At 42.7% G+C, this 21,344-nt stretch overlaps 1 protein-coding gene across 1 annotated transcript in view; it reads right to left on the reverse strand.

Annotated features, from left to right (window-relative positions):
• Positions 1-21,344, reverse strand: part of LOC124595087 (juvenile hormone esterase-like) — a 63,490-nt gene that overhangs the window by 20,425 nt on the left and 21,721 nt on the right. The window contains exons 3-6 of the mRNA XM_047133677.1: positions 17,721-17,880; positions 17,425-17,610; positions 5,308-5,504; positions 5,042-5,213 (exon numbers count right to left, since the gene is read on the reverse strand). Coding sequence (XP_046989633.1) covers positions 5,042-5,213; positions 5,308-5,504; positions 17,425-17,610; positions 17,721-17,880 — 715 coding nt within the window. The remainder of the gene's footprint in view (positions 1-5,041; positions 5,214-5,307; positions 5,505-17,424; positions 17,611-17,720; positions 17,881-21,344) is intronic.

Below are 21,344 nucleotides of genomic sequence, written 5' to 3' on the forward strand. Positions count from 1 at the left end.
AATTGGTGACTAGTAAGTAGACGAAGCCACTGAACTCGGCTACCTTGGAAGCAAAATAACAAACAAAACAAAACAAAAATGTTCAAATGGCTCTGAGCACTATCCGACTTAACTTCTGAGGTCATCAGTCGCCTAGAACTTAGAAGTAATTAAACCTAACTAACCTAAGGACAACACACACATCCATTCCCGAGGCAGGATTCGAACCTGCGACCGTAGCGAAGCAAGGAAAGTGTAAAAACAGACTAGCACAGGGAACAGACAAATAAGATATTCCTGGCCAGACGACGTTTATCAGTACCAAACAAAAGTCCTAATTTGAGGAAGACGTTTCTGAGAATATGCAGACCGTTTGGATTACAACATTGCATTGTAGTGAACAATTGCTGTGGCAACACCGGAATAGCTGATATCGATGAACTGAGATGTGGTGATACACAAGGGTGTTGAAAGTTAGGTGGATTGTTGTGGAATGAGTGGGCAATGATGGGTGAAGGGACTAGATGATAGGACATGATTAAGACACCTGTGAATAACTTCCTTGTTAATAGAGGAAACTGTAGTGAGTATAATCTGCAGAGGAGGACAAAGATCGGGTTACGACCAACAAATAGTCCAGGAATTGCAAGTTCTACTGACTGATGAAGAGGTTGGCGCAGGAGAGGAATTTGTGGCGGTCCGTGTCTGATCTGTCAGAAGACGAAACACTCAAGGAATTAAAATACATACCCTCTACCAACATAGTTATTTCTGCATCCGCTTCGATTATTGCTGAAATTAACTGTAATCTTCCAACGTAAAAGTATCATCGCTAGGAACAAATTCAATGGTTTTATATTTATCGAGACACGTTTTGCTTCTTTTGGTCTCGAAGCACTTTTGTCCGATCTTCTTTTTGTTGGGTGAATCTGTTTCTGATTTATTGGTGCAGTTCACTTAGTCTGTATCGCACTTGCACGTATATTGCACATCCGTAGCCTTTGGTTCCATTTCAAAAGAGGACATTACAGTGCAGAAAAGTTACACAAGGGATAGTAATATTGAAACATTAAGCTGAAGGTTCTGCAGATGTAAACCAACTTCAGCTACCTGCATGAACAAGCAGGAATACGTGTCTCGGATGTATATTATTCCGCTACTGCTTTCATTCTCTAATGACCAACACAAGAAGCTTTAAGCTACAAGATTAACTACAAAATATAAAAATAAGTGACTTAGGAAAGGCATGTAACTTAAAAATATTTTGATCTGAGTTATGCTGATATTCACGATCTACATGCGTAGAAGAATAATTTAATGCTAGTAGAAACTTCAGTACTCAAGAATCTTCAGTCCAAGTGCCGACGAGGTAAGGTATTTTCTCAGACGTAACAGCTGAGAAGGTAAAAGTATCTGAATCAATGACTCATGTTTTCTCGAAAACCAGATGACAGAATAGTGTTGTGTTTGTATATTGTATTTCGTTTAACAAATTGCTTCTGTTGATTTATATCCAAGGGATAAGCATGGAATATATGTCCCCTTAACTAAGATTAAACAGAAGTTACGAAAGAGTAATTATCACCATGATGCTACGGAATACATATTTCTAACAGCTGAACTTTCTGTTGCAAAAATGTACTGCCAGTCTCTATAAAAGTTTCCTTAAACAATTGCAAAATAAGAGGGTTCTATGAAATATTTCACTGAATATGTCAACTAAAAAAAATTGGTGGACATCAACGTGATATCAAAAGTGATGAGAAAAAGTGAAAGTTAAAAGCCTCCGTGTGAATGAAAATGCCAGGAATGTGGGGACAGCTCAGTTAATGAAGCACCACTGAAGTGTAAAACATTGTTCACAGAGCATTTAAACAAACAGCTAACAGATCAGGTCGTAATGAATATATTTTATTAAATGAAATTATTGTAAATATACGATACCGTCATGTTGTGATAAAACTGCCGACGTTATGGCAGCCATTGCTTTCAGTTTTCATCAGGGTAACCCTTCAAGTTACCTGACTCAGAAGGTCGGTATTTATATCAGATGTTGGCAGGGTTACACACCAAGTAAGACTTTACTGATAAGGACGCCGGCTGCGAAAACCTACGCTTTTGTAGTCCGTAAAGTTTTTGTTTAATCAAGAGCCTCTTAAGAAACAGTAACAGACTTATAATTCCAATTTTTCGTATTTATTTGCTTGAAATTATAAGCAATACTTCAAGAAAATCTCCAGCTGCAGTAACATTGGTTGTGACTGACCGGATTACAGAATGTCTCAGTTTGTGGTCTAAAATACAGAACAAATGAGTTGTTTTCAAAGAGATAATAGGGTTTTCCTATCTTGAAATACTGGAATTTTTATATTTAGACTGCATCAGTTAGAATTTTCAGATAGAGAAAGTGGTGTTGTTAAATCCAGAAAACATATCGGAATTGGTGAATTTGACATAAAGCAAATACTAATTTCGCAAAAAATACTTTTCATGTTTAGTTCAGGAGAAAGCATATCCATTAGGTGTAATGCCAGTGAATGGTACAGTAACATATCATCTAAGGACACTACATGGTAACATTCATTGTGAACACAACGAATCGTACAGTGGAAACGGCAGTGGTCACTGAAGGTAATACCTGTAGCATCAAAATTATCGTCAATGTTCACTAGTTCTTTCACTAATACTACGTGAAATGTAATTTTTTAAATTTACTAGCAACAAGATTATACTAGTACGCTGAAATAAGCGTCTAACGTAGTACAAACGATTTATCGTATATGGTCTGCAATACATCAAGATACTTTGCAGACACTGCTTTCGTCTGTAGTGAGGGAAGAAAATGTATGAAGACCTGGGCTAAATTTACGTTTGACGATTGGTGACAATGCCATAACAAAGAGAAAAAAAATCAATAGTACTCGATTAGTTAGTGGTGAACTGCTAGAGCATATCACTTAGTGTAAGTACTGAGGAGCAATGCTAAGAAGCAAAGTCATTTGAAGTAATAAGTTTTGTATTAATTTCAGAAAAAAATGTTAATGAAAAGTGTTATGTTTTTCCAGGAAAAGATTTGTTGTTCAAAATAATCACGTAAAAACACTATCAGGGTCCGCCTCCATAACTGATTGGTCAGCGCGACGGAGTGCCTTGCGCAGGGGCGCGGGTTCGATTCCCGGCTCGGTGGGAGATTTCCCCACTTACGGACTGGATGTTGTGTGGTCCTCATCATCATCATATCATTCCCATCGACGCGCAAGTCACCAAAGTAGCGTCACCTAAAAAAAAACTTGCACCAGGCGACCAGTCTACTCGATAGCGGGCCCTAACCACATGATAATTCAATTTCTTTCACTATGAGGGAGGTGATTGGAAGAGCTCCATTTAGTGGGACTATTCTATGAAAATGCAACGGTTACATAAATGGAATCACGCAAATTAGGCTAGCGCTAGCAGTTTCGTAGTTTCGGTGTTCATTATGACAACAGACTATACTCTCTATATGAGGAAAGTTTATAAGGCGAGTCGTTATTTTGCGTACAGCATCGCGAAGGACGTAACCTCATGGTGAGGCTCCGAGAATAAAATACGTTCCAGATTTCATTCGCCATCGTCATACGAGACCGGCACAGCCCCATGACCTCTGGTCCCAAAGCCGATAAGTAGATAATAGCTATTACATTTCTGGCACGTTAAAGCCAGTGGTTGTGCTCCATCTTCAAGATCTCCGTGTCGTCGCAAGGCTACATGACATATAAATGCAGTTGTCCTGATCTAGCTTGACGTTAAGTTGTTCGATTGTTGCCTTGCCAGCACTTTCTTGTGATCTCTCACCCACTGAAGACATCTGGTTGTGTGTTGCTGAGAGATTGGTACGCCAATATCGACAGTCACTACGATTGATCGACTAGCATAGAGATGAACAAGAATGGAACAACGTAATTGTGTCATCCCAGTGCAGTTCGACTCGACGTCCAATAGTGTTAGAGCCTTTACTGCTGCCAGAGATAGCACCAATGTGTAATAAGTTTTGCGTCCTGTATATCATCAGATCAGCTATGGATTTAAACATATTCCTCCTGGCATACTGTGTCTGCGAAATAAGTAAAATTTCTGTATTTGTTGTTCCTCGTGCTGTTAAATATAATGAACAGTGGTGTACAACATATTGACGGCAAACAGCACCTGTTCTCAGATCCATGTTAGTGATTGTAGTGCCCTGCACCTTTTTCCATTCGCTTGCTGGCCTTCACTGTTGCAGGCTTTCGACAAACTATGTAAACTTGCCTGATAAAAATTTTCGATTAATTCCTCCCACAGCTGCAGCTCTGCTAGTGGCTGTTCAATTCGTTTTCAGTCATCTTTTCGCTCTCATCAACTAAAAATATCTTCCCACTTTTCGTGTAATAACAATAGTTAATCAAGCGGGTGACAGATTTGTTTTACTAGATTGACGTCTAAGGGATCATGTTTAGATCCGTGTGATAATGAAGATAAATTCAGTCATCTTCTTTTTGCACTTATAAACTAAAAATATCGTCTCACTTTTCGTGTAATAGCTATAATTAATCTAGCAGCGACAGGTTTGTTGTACTAGACAGACGTGTAAGAGATCATGTTTGGATCCATATGGTACTGAAAATAATTTTCGGAAAATACTATAATTGCAGTGCAATGCTATTCTTTATTCTTGCACAGTGTTATGAACAGGTTTGATTATGAGTTTCTTCGTTTTCCCAAATACTTGAGAAACGTAGACTGCATTAGAGTGTTATGGCGAGGGAGAAAAATATTTCAACAATCATACAGTGAAAGTAGATTTTCCCTTCTTTTTTAAGACATGTAATGAATAGTAGACGTGAGAGAGAAAACTGCGTCTGTCAACAGTATCAATAAGAAGAGACGAATACCAATGACTATTTATAAACAAATGCAATGCTACATTTTCGAATATTATAAAGATAAATCTTCAGTCATTTATCGTTAGAACAGGTCATTTTTCAGATACTAAGTTATAGTCTATATATTCAGTAGTTCTCTCGGCTGTTTCGTGTGTACCTACCTCGAATGAACACTATTCCTTCGCGAGAGCAGACACCTATGATGGTAGGCACTTTGTTGAACTTGCCGCTCTTCAGGATTTCCATGGGATCTTGTGTGATGATAGCGTCCTTCACGCTGTCCGGTTCTATGGTTGGCGGAAAAGGTATCAGCGACTGCATTCTCTGCTTTTCCTAATCGACAGAGACAGTCCACAGTAGTGCGGAGTACAAAAGTATTGTTTCATTCGTAGAAACACCTCAGGAATTTTGGACACATTTACCCCACCTCTTTGGTCAGGCCGTTTAGTACGTTCTCGACGAGCTTCTGCGCTGGCTGGTCTCTCATGAAGGCCAGTAGTTCCTCTGAACTGTCTCCCGTGAAGCCGAGGGACTGCGCCAGGCGAAACGTCCTGTCCTTAATAGGAGCCGACACCAGCTCCAAAGACGCCACGCCGCTTTGGCAGATAACCTTGTGGAATAGACCTGCAAAAATAAAATAAAATAAAATAAAATAAAAAATAAAAAATAAAAACAAAAAAAATAAACAAAAGATTACGCTACTGAACAACTATTCATTGAAGTATGTTTAAAGTCCGCGAGACATTCTCGTGAAAGTAATATTAGGATCAGTTGATCATCTGCTAGAGATTATTGAGGTTGTTCATTTCGCATCGCTTGCAAACATATAGTTTACTTGACATATAGTACCGCACACGGCTAAGTTAGTAGGGTGTTTGCCGGCGAAAGACAAGCGTTTCTGGTTCGAGTTCTAGTCAGGCACATACACTCCTGGAAATGGAAAAAAGAACACATTGACACCGGTGTGTCAGACCCACCATACTTGCTCCGGACACTGCGAGAGGGCTGTACAAGCAATGATCACACGCACGGCACAGCGGACACACCAGGAACCGCGGTGTTGGCCGTCGAATGGCGCTTGCTGCGCAGCATTTGTGCACCGCCGCCGTCAGTGTCAGCCAGTTTGCCGTGGCATACGTAGCTCCATCGCAGTCTTTAACACTGGTAGCATGCCGCGACAGCGTGGACGTGAACCGTATGTGCAGTTGACGGACTTTGAGCGAGGGCGTATAGTGGGCATGCGGGAGGCCGTGTGGACGTACCGCCGAATTGCTCAACACGTGGGGCGTGAGGTCTCCACAGTACGTCGATGTTGTCGCCAGTGGTCGGCGGAAGGTGCACGTGCCCGTCGACCTGGGACCGGACCGCAGCGACGCACGGATGCACGCCAAGACCGTAGGATCCTACGCAGTGCCGTAGGGGACCGCACCGCCACTTCCCAGCAAATTAGGGACACTGTTGCTCCTGGGGTATCGGCGAGGACCATTCGCAACCGTCTCCATGAAGCTGGGCTACGGTCCCGCACACCGTTAGGCCGTCTTCCACTCACGCCCCAACATCGTGCAGCCCGCCTCCAGTGGTGTCGCGACAGGCGTGAATGGAGGGACGAATGGAGACGTGTCGTCTTCAGCGATGAGAGTCGCTTCTGCCTTGGTGCCAATGATGGTCGTATGCGTGTTTGGCGCCGTGCAGGTGAGCGCTACAATCAGGACTGCATACGACCGAGGCACACAGGGCCAACACCCGGCATCATGGTGTGGGGAGCGATCTCCTACACTGGCCGTACACCACTGGTGATCGTCGAGGGGACACTGAATAGTGCACGGTACATCCAAACCGTCATCGAACCCATCGTTCTACCATTCCTAGACCGGCAAGGGAACTTGCTGTTCCAACAGGACAATGCACGTCCGCATGTATCCCGTGCCACCCAACGTGCTCTAGAAGGTGTAAGTCAACTACCCTGGCCAGCAAGATCTCCGGATCTGTCCCCCATTGAGCATGTTTGGGACTGGATGAAGCGTCGTCTCACGCGGTCTACACGTCCAGCACGAACGCTGGTCCAACTGAGGCGCCAGGTGGAAATGGCATGGCAAGCCGTTCCACAGGACTACATCCAGCATCTCTACGATCGTCTCCATGGGAGAATAGCAGCCTGCATTGCTGTGAAAGGCGGATATACACTGTACTAGTGCCGACATTGTGCATGCTCTGTTGCCTGTGTCTATGTGCCTGTGGTTCTGTCAGTGTGATCATGTGATGTATCTGACCCCAGGAATGTGTCAATAAAGTTTCCCCTTCCTGGGACAATGAATTCACGGTGTTCTTATTTCAATTTCCAGGAGTGTAGTTTTAGTCTGTCAGGTCGTTTCGGACACATCTCGTTACAGAATGAACATTCATTCTCCAAGATATGTTCTGTCAGCCACTTTGAACACAAAAGAAAACAATCTAGCAGATTGAAAGTTTGGATACCTGGCATGGCGGGTCTTGAGAGAAAGTACTACTGTAATCACGGGAGAGTTCTTAGACGTAAAAAACTCTACGAGCTTTATACGAGGTCGCCTGAACCTCCAACCCTGCAGCTCCAAGCGGGACACAATCGACCTCTACTTCTGAGTCGCGGAACATGTGCGGAAGTGCCGTTTTCCGACTATGCGCACATTAAGAATGACTCGACGCGTATCATCAAGCTTGCTACAAGATGGCCCTGTTTCATCTGGCAGTGTCTTCGTTTCATACAAGACTCAAAATTATTGGAATAATATTGCTTCGAGTTCACTTCGTTACGGTTTTTAGTCGTTTAGAAGACAGTCAGATTGACAACAACTTGTTTATGGAGTGTGGACACCATAGACTAACTTTACGACAATTACTCATTACTACTTGCCGCAGTGGTACAGGAAGTATAGACAACGGTCAGACAGTTCATAAAATTTCTTGAATGATTCCAATGTCATTTCAGATAAAAATGAATACTTAGGTCTTTATTAGGTGAAATGTTTTTAGATTTTAGCTGCTTGGAAATAACGTGAAACTCTATTAAGTTCCATGAAAGTTCTTGTTTTGAAATCAAATTCGTGTACGGAGAATTAAAAGAAGACGGCATTTAATTTATCGTTTCTGTGATATATAAGGGGTATTAATTAGATTGAAGGTCCTTCCTGTATGTACAAAACGCAGCATGTATGAATCCAACTATTGATGCGTGGCTGTTAGCTTTGACTTTGTTTACAATTGAAGCAAGTGTTTGGGGGAATTGTATGAATTGGTATAGATAATTTTAGAAGTTAAATGTTTTATTTAAAATTTCTACGATATTTAATTAATACAACGGGAAATTGCAACTAATTGCATTAGGATATTGATACAGACCTCCTTTCGTTGGAATTGGTAGTCACATGAGATTGCTTTCTTCACTGTCGAGAACAGATATGGTGATCCAATGTCTGGGAAATGGGCTTTTGGAGTCCTATGATTATCGTAACACATGTGAAACGCGCCAGTTGACGTCAGACTCTTTCCGTAAGTAGAAAAATTTAAAACTTATAAACGTCGTATCAAACCTGCACTACCATACATACGTGACGTATTGTCGTGGGGGCTCCGAAGAATATTTCTCTACATGTTTAAAAGTGGAACTAGAGAGTGAAACACATGCTGGTGTCAACATTCTTTCCTAGGTACATAGCTGGACTGACATCAAGAGACGCAGAACCATGGTAAGACTCCAGATTCGCATTCCGGGAGGACGGAAGTTTAGTCCCCGCTGAGCAATCCAGAGTTAGGTCTTCTATGATCCTGTAAATCACTGAACACAAATACCAGAGTGGTTCGTTGAAACGTATGTGACTAATTTCGCTCCAGGTCCTTGTGTACCGTCTTTTATGACTTCGTCCATGAAGGGAAGTTATCTCCTTACCTTCCACCTTTTCGAGACCGACCTCAGTAATATACACTTTAGACAGAAAGAGTCTGAAGAGCTTGTAAGGGTGTTTCAGGGAGGTTGTCCTCAGAAATAATTTTTAAGGAAAGAATTCGATACGTTCCGACATTTCAGAGCTGCTTAGCGTTGGAATTACCCAATCGGGTCATCGTGCGCGCCAATTTAAGCAGTTGCACCCAGTAAAACGGGGTAACGCACAGACATCTGCGATCTCGCGAGTTACAACTTGTTCAATGTTCATTACCAGTTAACATGTGCCTTTTTCAGAAGTGATAACTTTAAATTAAGAAACCAAATGAATAACACCTGTGGTGTCCCTTTCTCTCACAGGACGCTTGGATTTGTACGCGCAATGAAGTGATTGGCTTACTTCAGTGCTAATTAAATTGGAAAGGGAACACTGTATCAAATGTTTTTTCTTAACAGATATTTCTCAGTACAACGTATCCTGCAATACCTCTACAAGCTTTTCACGTTGTATCTTCATACTGTCTGCCAGATCTATATCAATACTAACAACAAATCTGTAAAACAGTCGTACCTGTCTATCTATGATCACACTAATCTCCAAAGCTACAAGACGAATGTTCATGAGGTCTTAGCTAGTAACCGAGAGTATCTTTGTGTACCATATAGGCTTCAGTTCGTCAAAACTGGATCAGAGAAAAGATACCGTGATTTGATGTTTTACTAAAACTTTTTCAGTCTGTGCGTCTGTATGAACACGCTAATCTCCAGAATCACAGGATGGATTTTATGGGGTTTTCACCGGTAATTTCAGCTTAGATATGGACACTGTATAGGCTATATTTAATTAATATTGAATAACGAATAAAGTTATTTAAACATATTATAAAAATTATGAGTACGTATGTTCCACATTACCTAAGAAACCACTAGACCAGTTTCAACTGAAGTTGGTACACACGTCACTTACTGTATGGGAAGCATCGCTGTGCGAGTGACAACACAATAACTGTCAAGGAGGTTAGTATCGGCGTGAAAAGAAATGCATGCCATGCCGCGCGCATACCCAGAGTTTATTCATCCCGTGCTTGAGAACTAGAGCACTTAACTGACTTGAACAAATTTTACTAACAATCTCAGACTTCTACAAAACTTCTTCTGGCTGACAGACCCCCCCCCCCCCCCTTGCACGTGCACACACACATTTATCGTCAATGGAGACTGTATTCGCATATAGCACTGAATTTGTGTGCAAAATTATACCACCGAATGGGACGTAGTGTAGGAGATATAACGTTACATAAACAAGGAACCTCCTTCAGAGCGAGGTCGCATGTTCAGATTGTATAAAGGCTCATTTGAAAGTGCTGTGTTAGCAATTATGACAGGACAGATATTGACTGCTAATAACTCACTATGTGCATCAGGAGCGTCCGAGAGTTGCAGAAATCAACCGTCTATTTGGCGTATGTATTGCACTCCACAAACTCGGCCATTGGCTTATCGTGAAACTGACTAGCTGCAAATAGTGCCATAATAAGTTTTATAAGCACAGAAAAACCAACATCAGAGTTTGACCAGTGGTTCCAGATGGTATGGACTGCAATGTCATGGTCTTTTCAGAAGGGATAATCTGAAGAGGTATGTATTTTACACGCAGACCAGATATCAAGCAAAGTCAAGCTATTTTGACCAGCTACTGCGCAAAAGCAGTGCTCACACCACAGTTGTAATTCTCTTACGCCCATTTTCGCACGCTTTCAAGTGGTTCAAATGGCTCTGAGCACTATGGGACTCAACATCTATGGTCATCAGTCCCCTAGGACTTAGAACTACTTAAACCTTACTAACCTAAGGACATCACACAACACCCAGTCATCACGAGGCAGAGAAAATCCCTGACCCCGCCGGTAATCGAACCCGGGAACCCGTGCGCGGGAAGCGAGAACGCTACCGCACGACCACGAGCTGCGGACCGCACGCTTTCTGTGGCGTGAATATTCGCTATAGCCCTCGCAAGATCACACATGCAAGAATGAATCGTAGGGAATAGAGCATCGCTAGCTTCTCATTGCGCAAGAAATAACTTTCTAGCCGACTTACCATTCTGAGATTAAAGGTCAGCATAATTGCATACGATTGGCTTCTTGATACAACTCTCTTGGTACCTCTAATTTCCAGGATTCCATGTTTAGTTTCACATACATTTCGTTTTCATATACCCACCGATCGGAGTCGAAAATAATTCCTTACTGAACGGTTCGTTTATCTCCCCCACACATTTTCGTGCTGATTCCGCAGTTTGCTGTGCATCGTCAACTTGACGATTTGTTGAAATTTCGTTAGCTTACGTCTTCGAATTCCAGAGCACTGCTTGAAGTTATGCAGTCATCCACTGCTTCTCTCGAAACCACTGTAATTTATGCCGCGCAATTTGATATGCGTAACTTGTAGGCCATTTTCATGTACATTCTGTAAACTGTCGCTCATCTTTGAAACGCACAAACACAAGTTTTTGTAACATGTGGGCCTTGTTCTCTCTTCAGTATCCCTAGTTTTCTGATGCACTACACGGTTATCTTGCTGCGGATTTATTCGAAACCGAATTCACTGCAGACGGGATTTAAGGCCCCATGCCCGGCAAGAGTAATGAACTACATGGCTAGCCACCAGTGTCAGTATCACTTTCGCTCGTTGTCATCTTTGCCCTCGCAACGTAAATTGTCTGCACAGTCGAGCTTATACGACACCACAATTACAATAACTCTTCATGCAAAAAAGCTAATATTTCACTTGCCAATTCTTTCTCACTCTGCGAAATTCCTTGCGTTCCTTTCTGACGAAATGGCAACTTCGGTAACTGTTGTTGTAGATATAATGCAATGTTTGCTTTGTTTATCGTTGCCATTAGTCTGGTTTTTATCAACACCACTAGCACTGTAGTACTGTCGGTAGCCTCATTTTGCGCTCACCATTGGATACTTCCAGTCTCTCTCCCCGTGCCGTTAGCAACCGGTATTATGTCTGCAGCCGGTATTACGTGGGGCGTTAATGCCATGAACATCATTGGCCTTTTACGACTTCACACTCAAGGGTTTCCTTGCGATATGCGAGAAAAAACTATCGCATCGTGCATGACGTTTGAGTTTATTATTTCTTTGATACTAAATCTATTCGGAAGATATTTAGCAGGCAGTACCCACATACGCCGCTGAATATACTTACGAAATTATATCATAGTACGGCACAGGGCGAGAAGGAAAGATAAACGGAAGAGAAGAAGATGTACAGGGAGACGGGAGAAGAGGATATGGACATAGTTAGGGATAAGAAGGAGATGGAGGGGGGGAGTAGCAGATGGACAGAGGGGCGTGAAGGGATGGACAGGGATTTGGGGGGATGGGGGACTTGGGCAGAGGGAAGGGCGAGTAGGAGATGGACAGAGAAGGGAGGGGAAGGAGAATATTGATTAATAGAACTGAAATGAATGTGTACGTGGGTAACATCGAGTACTCAGAGATTGGTGAATATGTTATACGTAACATAAGCAAATACGTGTTCGTGATGGTGCCAATGAAGAGTATCCGTATCCTACATGGTTCTTATTCAGACTTAGTAAAATGTAATTTAACTGGAGTTGGTATGTACAGCGACCACAAAAATTGTGTAAGCAGTTAGTTTTGCCAATGACAACGCAGTCCAACGTTTTCAGCATGTGAGCAGTCGCCCATTCGACGAGAAACACAGGTTCGGTCTACAAACATGGCTAAGTTTCGGGAAAGCGAATGATACTACCATAATACCAGGGTCGTCCAGAAAGAAAGTTCCTATCAGTCGCGAAATGGAAACCACTGGGAAAATCCGATAACTCTTTGCACAGATGTGTTGGGCAGTGTCTCTAGTGTGCTCGTCGATCATGTCGCTTCACTCTTTTCAGTTCTGAGTGGACAGTGACCACGTAAAGATGGGTAGGGAATAGCGTCTGCCGCCAAGTATGAGGGCCTGGTTACAGGTTTCGCCTGTTTCATGCAAATCGACATGACACAACTGTCGAGCAGTTCCTTCTTCATGCCAATTCTCGGCCGCACACTGCAGGGGCAATGAAGATGCTCCTGCAGCGTTTCCGATGAGAAGTGTTTGATCACCCACAATACAGTCCGTAATTGGCTCCCCCTAAGTCTCATCTCTGCTCACAAGAACCGCTGGCTATGGAGACAAAACTTTTCCACAGACAACGAGCTGCAGACCAGTGCAGATAACTGGCCAAAAGCACAGGCGGCTTCTTTCTACGATGAGGATATTGGATAGTTGATACAACACTATGAGAACACTCGAAGTTGCAGCGGCGGCTATGAAGAGAAGTAGGTGGAAGGTGTACCTAACTGTTGTAAATAAAACGTTTCTGGTTTGCACTGTGGTTTACATTTTTCGACCGATAAGAACTTACTTTCTGGAGAACCCTCGTAGCTCTCGGACCATCTGACGCTCCACAAGACGTATAAACTCGTATAGTGCGTTGAACGAGAATATCTCTTGCTTTCGTTGTTTTGTTTGTTACATAGTCAGAAACTAAAGCTACCGTTACGTATCTGACACCTTTTCCTGAAAATCAAGTTAGAATTTATAGCTTTTGCAACTTTATTAAGCACCTACTCAGTTCCTGTATTTTCCGCTAAGTGTCATCACTTCATCTCAAAAACATAATTCATACATGCAAGGTTTAACACACTTACAGGCCTAGTTTGGCAATGTTGTAGGATACATCCCGGAATTGGTTTGGAGCAGTTTAACATAGATAAGGATGACCACCTTGGGGGATCATTGCTTCTACGCTCCCTGAACAAAAGGGCTGCCAATTAAAAAAAAATTGTACGAACTCGTTCGATTTATCACTGCTGTTGGGTTGGGATGTTTGGGGGAAGAAACCAAACTGCGAGGTCATCGGTCTCATGGGGTGAGGGAAGGATGGGGAAGGAAGTCGGCCATGCCCTTTCAAAGGAACCATCCCGGCATTTGCCTGGAGCGATTTAGGGAAATCACGGAAAACCTAAATCGGAATGGCCGGACGCGGGATTGAACCGTCGTCCTCCCGAATGCGAGTCCAGCGTGCTAACCACTGTGCCATCTCGCTCGGTATCACTGCTGTGCAATACTGTTTTGTTTATATATTCATACCATGAAGATAGTTCAGAATGTAAAAAGCTAATAATATACTGTTCAACCGTTTCTCAGAACCATTCACTGGGCACACTATATAAAAACTGTCCGCTGACAATAGGACTGTAACGATCATGTTTGGTTTTCATTTCGAGTACCTCACCTCCCCACTTGTCTGACTAAAAAACTGTGTCACCGTCTTTATTTAACGAGTAGTATTTTGATCTCAGAAAGAGATGAGATGTTAGTATTACTCACTTCAGTGCTTCGGCGTAAAGATTACAGGAGAGAAAAATGAAGTTATACTGCCGAAGTGTGGCGCGATATGGGTTAACAGAGCTGTTTGCTATTTCTTTGCGCTACAATTTTTACCGCATTCTTATTCTGCTTTGCCTAAATAACCGTTCATTGTACGTAATAAAATATTCTACAGTCACATCCAAACTTACTTTCTTCTCAGTGAAGTTGTATGGTAATCACTCTAATCTCACCAGCAAATATTTACGGTTCAATTTTATTCCTTGCTAGAAAGCGCTGTTTTGGAATTTATTCTCACTTGGTAAATGTAACTTCAATTTAGATCTTGTTCCATCAGCTATTTTTGATGTACATCACTAATTTTAGCGCAGTGTTCCAGTGACTGTTCAGGGTTGTTTCATCTTTTCCCGTGTTGCGAACAGAAACCATGCTGGGTGTGAATTTTATGTCCTTTGCAAACAGAAACCAGACTGTCACTGTGTATTTTTAATTGTCTACTTATTATTTTACCTGTCTGATTCGTATGTATTTTTATGAGCATCATCATCCCTTTGTTCTATTTTTTAAGTTCCACGATTTTTTTCGCCATGTTACCCATTAAGTCTTCGATTTTATCGCCTGATTTTTTTTATTATATGTTATCTTCTCCTTTTTAAAACAAAGACTGTAGGCAGAAGAGCGGCATACTAAGCTGCTGCCAGCCCGCCCCCTTCGGGGGGAATCGAAATTCAATAAAGAAAACAAAATTTAAAAAAAAACTCAGCGAGGAAGTCTGATATTCGCGTGAGTCTCTCGACATCTCGCTAACAGACACCGTGTCTACTTTGCTTATTTCTGTGTACTAGTGGTCATTGTTGATTTCATGAGGTTTTCGCTTGTGACCCCGTTGCTTCTTGCGTGTTGTTGTTCTTGGTGTCTTGCTCAGTTGTCTGTCGTTGTGCGCGTCCATCCTTTCCAGTTCGTCCATCTTGTTTGTTCGCGGGGCGCTCCTGTTCGGTCCCGCCGCGGTTTCGTTCACGGCCACCCCGTGACCGTTCTGGTCGCGGTAACAACAGTGAACCTCCTTGAGGGATTCATCACCATCAGCAGGGAGTTTTATTTCATTCAATGACTATAATGTTGTCATCACAAAAGAGACCTTTACCCTGTGACAGACTATTGGGAAAGCTACTGGTGTCGACGTAAGCTCACATACTGGTCAGAAGCTTTCTACCGATTATGCGTAAGTGGGACATAAGAGTTCCAAAAATCCTGCAAGTAGACAGCATTTGTTCTTTGCTGGAAAAAGGGGTAACAAATCAAGAACACAGCGTTTGACTTTAAAGTCAATCACTTTTTAGGTATGGAGTGAAAAACAATTTGCGAGATACTTGGTGGTCATGAGATACGAGTGTCGATCGGTCTGTGATCCCAGATGTAAGAGGATAGCTGTAGACCCTCTTGGATCTAGGCGGTAACTGAAACTTTTACATGTTCTGAAGTCGGATGTTACTGATACAGACTAAATACGAAAGATGCTATGTTGGTATGGAAAGTTTACATGGAGCTTAGTGCTTCTTTTTAAATTTTTGTAGTGGTGTGTGCGGCTTAGAAACAAATAAAGGCAGCTTAGACCTAACGTTCCGTCAATAACGAGGTCATTAGAGACTGAGCACCAGCTCAGGCTAGTAACGAAAGGAGATGGAAATAAGCCGCGTCCCTTACATGGAACCATTACAGACTTTGCCTGGACTCGTATTTAGGGTTCAAAATGGCTCTGAGCACTATGGGACTTAACATCTATGGTCATCAGTCCCCTAGAGCTCAAAACTACTTAAACCTAACTAACCTAAGGACAGCACACAACATCCAGCCATCACGAGGCAGCCTTCGTATTTAGGGAAACTATGGAAAATCTAAATCTTGATGGTCGAATGTTGATCTGAATCACTGGCCTCCAGAATGCGAGTCCAGTGTGTTAACCACTACGCCACATCGATCGGTGTTGCAGCATGTATAATGCGCAAGTGATTGGTCGGCAGAGTCTCACATTAGACCTTGGAGCTACCAACTGGAGATGGTTTTGTCGGAAGAGACGGACTAGTTAAAACGAATGAACGGTTTACTGTGGAAACCTGACGCATTCTGGTTTTCGTGTGACGTGTGGTTTTGTTATCGTATTTTGTCTAGATGGAGAATCCTCTGGAAGATATGTGCCAATTAGATGTGGTACCTTGACTTTCAAGAACGTACTTTTTCATGTCCTTTGGTCAGACCAACATACACTTAGCTCATTTAGTGTTGCTGCGATTGTATCACTAGTTGACATCACAGGCATTCCCGGCGTAATAGGTCTTGAAAACCTCTTCGGGTTTGCTGCCGGATCGTAAAATCAACTCCATTCAATATTTCGGCGGCAACTGTTCCACATCTTGAGAACTCTGCTTCTGCTGATGAGTCCCGCTGGGAACTGGTTGAAGTGGTCACTCTTTTGACCTTGTCTTTCGGCTCAAAGAGAGATTGTCAGCCGGCCGCTGTCGCCGAGCGGTTCTAGGCGCTTCAGTCCGGAACCGCGCAGCTGCTACCGTCGCAGGTTCGAATCCTGCCTCGGGCATGGATGTGTGTGATGTCCTTAGGTTAGTTAGGTCTAAGTAATTCTAAGTCTAGGGGACTGATAGTCCCATAGTGCTTAGAGCCACTTGAACCATTTGAGCCAAGAGATTGTCAGTCCTTATAAGACCGTTTTACAAGAGTAGCTTGGGCAAGAATTTATGTTCATTTGTCGGTAGATCATTTGTTGACTAATCAGTGATGCAATAAGTAGTAAAATTTAGCTCGCGAGCAACACATAGTTTGTAGCACGATGAGTCTGATACCTACGCGTCTGAAAAAAGGACCGTCCGTCAACAATGCAGACGAGGCTTGAGATGGTTATAAGAAAGGAAGGGATGGTAAATCGCAGTATCTTATCAAACGAACCATCCCAACGTTTGTCCTAAGCCATTAATGAAAATCGTAGAAAAGCTTAACCTGGTTGGCCGTACAGGGATTCGAACCACCATACGACGTAGAAGCAGTCCAGTATCTTACCAACGCACAACCAGGAACAGTGATAAGCGCCTAAGACTTCGCCCCACGTCGTATCATGACGAAATGCATATTAAGGAAATTTTCAAGGGCTGACCCATGAAGAAATGACCATTTCAGCTAGGAAAGTAGAAAGTTATAACGACGAACCCTTAGCTACAGGAGAGATTTGTAGCAAATGGCAGGAAATCGCGCCAGCGCTCTCCCCAAATATTGTGACATTCTGTGGGTCTCCTCCAAAGTTGGCGATGTTATTCTTGACCCATTTGAGGGCCATCACTTGATCTTTGAGACCAGCGTTCCCAGGGATTACCTCATCTCCAGTTGATAAGAAACCTGCAAGACAAACAGGTGATAACATAGTGTTATGAGCACAGTGTCAGTGGCTAGTAGAACAGTTGTACTAAACCACATAGCGTCTACATAGAAGAATGCAGTTGCCTCACCTAGCACACCCAAGCGGTAATTGATTGTCACCAGCACAACATCGTGTTCCAGCAGGTGTTCAGGTCCATAAAATTCCGAGTTTCCAGAGCCCATCGTAAACGCACCTCCATGAATCCACACCATGACTGGATACAGTTTGGCATTGACTGTTGTCGGAAGCTGAAAGACAAAAAACACGAAATATCGCAATTGAAGAAAGTGTGGCGCCGAGCGGGATTAGCCGAGCAGTTTAGGGCGCTGCAGTCAGGGATTGAGCGGCTGGTCCCGGCGGAGGTTCGAGTCCTCCCTCACGCGTGGCTGTATGAGTTTGTCCTTAGGGTAATTAAGGTTAAGTAGTGTGTAAGCTTAGGGACTGATGACCTTAGCAGTTAAGTCCCATAAGATTTCGCACACATTTGAACATATTTTTGGATTGATTGTTAGAGCTAATTACTTTTGTAAGTCATGTTGTTGTCTGTGCTACTGAGCGGTCTGAGTTAGCTGCAGAGAAAAGAGATAAAGATACATAGGATAACGAATTATAGAATATGTTTCGGTAAAGATTAATTTGACAAGCAAAGATCTGAGGTAATGTTGTTGTTGCACTGCTTGGTTGCGCATAGGTATGATGTGTTTGAATAATAGAAGGTTACACCGTCGATGAGAGAGCCCGCCTGCCATTGCTGTTGCAGATATAGTGAGTACACCGTTTGTTTGCGAATTGCATTTACGATCTTCAAACATGAGTGAATTATTTTCAATTGTCTGTGTGTATACTAGTTTACTTCCTCGATTTCTTACTTGTTTGTGTGCTTACAAGGCACAGTCCACCATTCTAATAACTGTGTAGTGTACAGTGACCGCTGTGTTCAGATGAAAACTGAGGTGGTGACCCCCTGCGCACAGCTCCAGGCAGCTGACTTCGTCACACAGCTTGAGCTTACTGCCAGTGGGCTCCACTGGGGAGGCAGAGGGGGGGGGGGGGCGTGGAGATCTGGGAAATGTCCAGCAATTCTCACGTATCCCCCTGATCAGTCCACAGATGCGACTTCCCTGCTTACTGCCAGCACTGAGGTTGACCCCATTCCAGTGGGCGAGTGGGTGGTCGCTCTAGGGAGAGGCAGGTAGTAAAAAGAGGGAAGGCCACTCCGACTCGTCTGCGAAACAGGTTTTGTGTACTATGTATGGCTGACCGTTAGCCAGATCAGATCGCTTGCCCTGTTCCAGAGGAGGCCTCTCGGCCTGAAAGGTCTGGGCATTCATAGAGGGTGGATCTACTGGTAATAGGGAGATCCAATGTAATGAGGTATTAACGACGTGGTTGCCAAGTTGGGGAATGAATCCAGTGATCACTCTGTGTATATACCATGGGGAGTCATTCCAGATGTGGTAAGAGTGCTTACGAAATCCGTAAAGAGCATAGGGTGCAGCCAAGTGCAGGTGGCTGTTCATGTGGGAAGAAACGATGTGTGTCGCTGCAGCCAACTGCAGGTGGTGCCTCATGTCGGAACAAACGACATGCGTCGCTTTAGATTGGAAAAGATTCACATTGTTTTCTTGCGTCTAGACTGCCACTCTTGCCTGCGAGATGAAGGTGGAGCTCGCCATGTGCAGTGTCGTCGTAGCTAGAACCAACCGTGGTCCTTTGGTACACAGTCGACTGGAGAGTCTCAATCAGAGGCTCAGACCGTGTAGACAGCAAATTCCTCGATTTGCGCCAAAAGCTCGTGCGTTTCCGGGTTCCAATAAACAGGCCAGGAGTCCACTATAAGCAGGAAGCAGCTACTCGGGTAACGGCGGTTGTATGGATCTGACTAGGCGGTTGTTTAGGTTAGAGCATCTCAGGAAACTACAGAAAGGGCGTGAAAACAGAAGGGTGCAGAACAGACAGAGGAAAGTAGACAAAGAAATAATTTTTAATGAATGAACCGCCATTTGACTTTGTATTACTGAATTTATCTTCTGTAATATTTAGGTTTTGGCTCTTATACAACTGTCAAGTACAATACCAAAAGTTCTTAGATGAAGTCCAAAGAAGTCCAAAGGAGGTAAACAAGACTAACACATGCCTTTATGATGTAACTGTCAGATACATCTTAAAGGCATGTGTTAGTCTCGTTTACATCCTCTGGACTGCCGTAACAGATGTCATATGTTAGCGGTCTAAGAACTTTTAGCATTGTTCTTTATAATGGTATAAAAGCCGAAATCTAGACAGTACAGAAGGTAAATACAGTAATACACAGTAAAATGGCGGTTTATTCGATCAAAACATACTGCATGGCTGTGGCTCAACACCACCAAAATCGGAGCTGTAGTTATAAACAATAGCAGCTACGTTCAAAAAGAGCCAACGGTCAAAAACAAAACAAAAAAACTGAAGTTCAAATTTTTATAGGCACTGACATCAGGCTAAAGCCGAAAATTTGTCCAGCCGAAATTTTGGCAAAACATCTAGCCGTGTTCAGAAAGGATGGACATAATAGTGTTGGTGATGGAGTGTTTGTTGCTTTCGAAAGTAATCTGTCTTGTAGTGAAATCGAAGTAGATACTTCCTGTGAGTTAGTAAGGGTAAAGGTTATACTTGATAAGCGAAATCAATTACTAATTTGTTCCTTCTACCGACTCAGATGATATAGTTACTGAACATTTAAAGAAAACTTGGATCATTTAGAATAAGTACTCCACTCATATAGGTACAGTTGATGGTGACTTCAATCTACCCTCAAAATGCTGGCGAAAATACGTCTTTAAAACCGGAGGTAGGAATAAAACGTCGTTAGAAATTGTTCTGATTGCTTTCTCAGAAAATTATTTAGAACATTTAGTTCAGGAGTCCACTTGAAGTGTAAATGGTTGCGAAAACACAGTTGGTCTCTTAGCAACAAATAATTGTGAGCAAATAGGGATAATTATGACGGAATACCGACTACAAGGTTGTTGTAGCGAGACTGAACACATTAACATCCAAACCTACCAATGGTAAACGCAAAACACAGTTATTAAAGAAGTCAGATAAAAATTCGATTGAGGTCTTCCTAAGAGATAGTCGCCACTCCTTCCAATATGAATATGTAAGCGTAGACCAGATGCGGTTTAAATTCAAAGAATTAGTATCGACTGCTATTAAGAGACAAATACCAAATAAATCAATAAGAGATGGTATTGATCCCACATCGTACGCAAAACAGGTGAGAACACTGTTACAGAGGCAACGAAAAAAGGACGCCAAATTTAGAAGGATGTAAATCCCTCAAGTTTGGTGCAATTATACAAAAGCTCGATATGTAGCGCGAAATTCAGTGCGAGATGCGTTTAATACTTTCCACAATAAAACTCTGTCCCGAAATCTAGCAGAAAACTCAAAGAGACTCCGGTAGTTTGTAAAGTACCCCAACGTAAAGACACAATCAATACCTTCACCGCACGACAATACTGAAGATATTACTGATGACAGTGCCCGCTAATGTGCAGTTGCTAAATACGATTTTCCGAAATTACTTCACCAAAGAAGACGAAGTAAATTTTCCAGAATCCGAATCAAAAACAACTGCAAACATGAGTAACTCAGAAATAGATATCCTCAGCGTAGTAATGTAGCTTAAATCACTTAATAAAGGGAAGGCCACCGGTTCTGACTGTAC

Source organism: Schistocerca americana, chromosome 2 (genome assembly GCF_021461395.2).
Source record: "Schistocerca americana isolate TAMUIC-IGC-003095 chromosome 2, iqSchAmer2.1, whole genome shotgun sequence".
Taxonomy (NCBI): domain Eukaryota; kingdom Metazoa; phylum Arthropoda; class Insecta; order Orthoptera; family Acrididae; genus Schistocerca; species Schistocerca americana.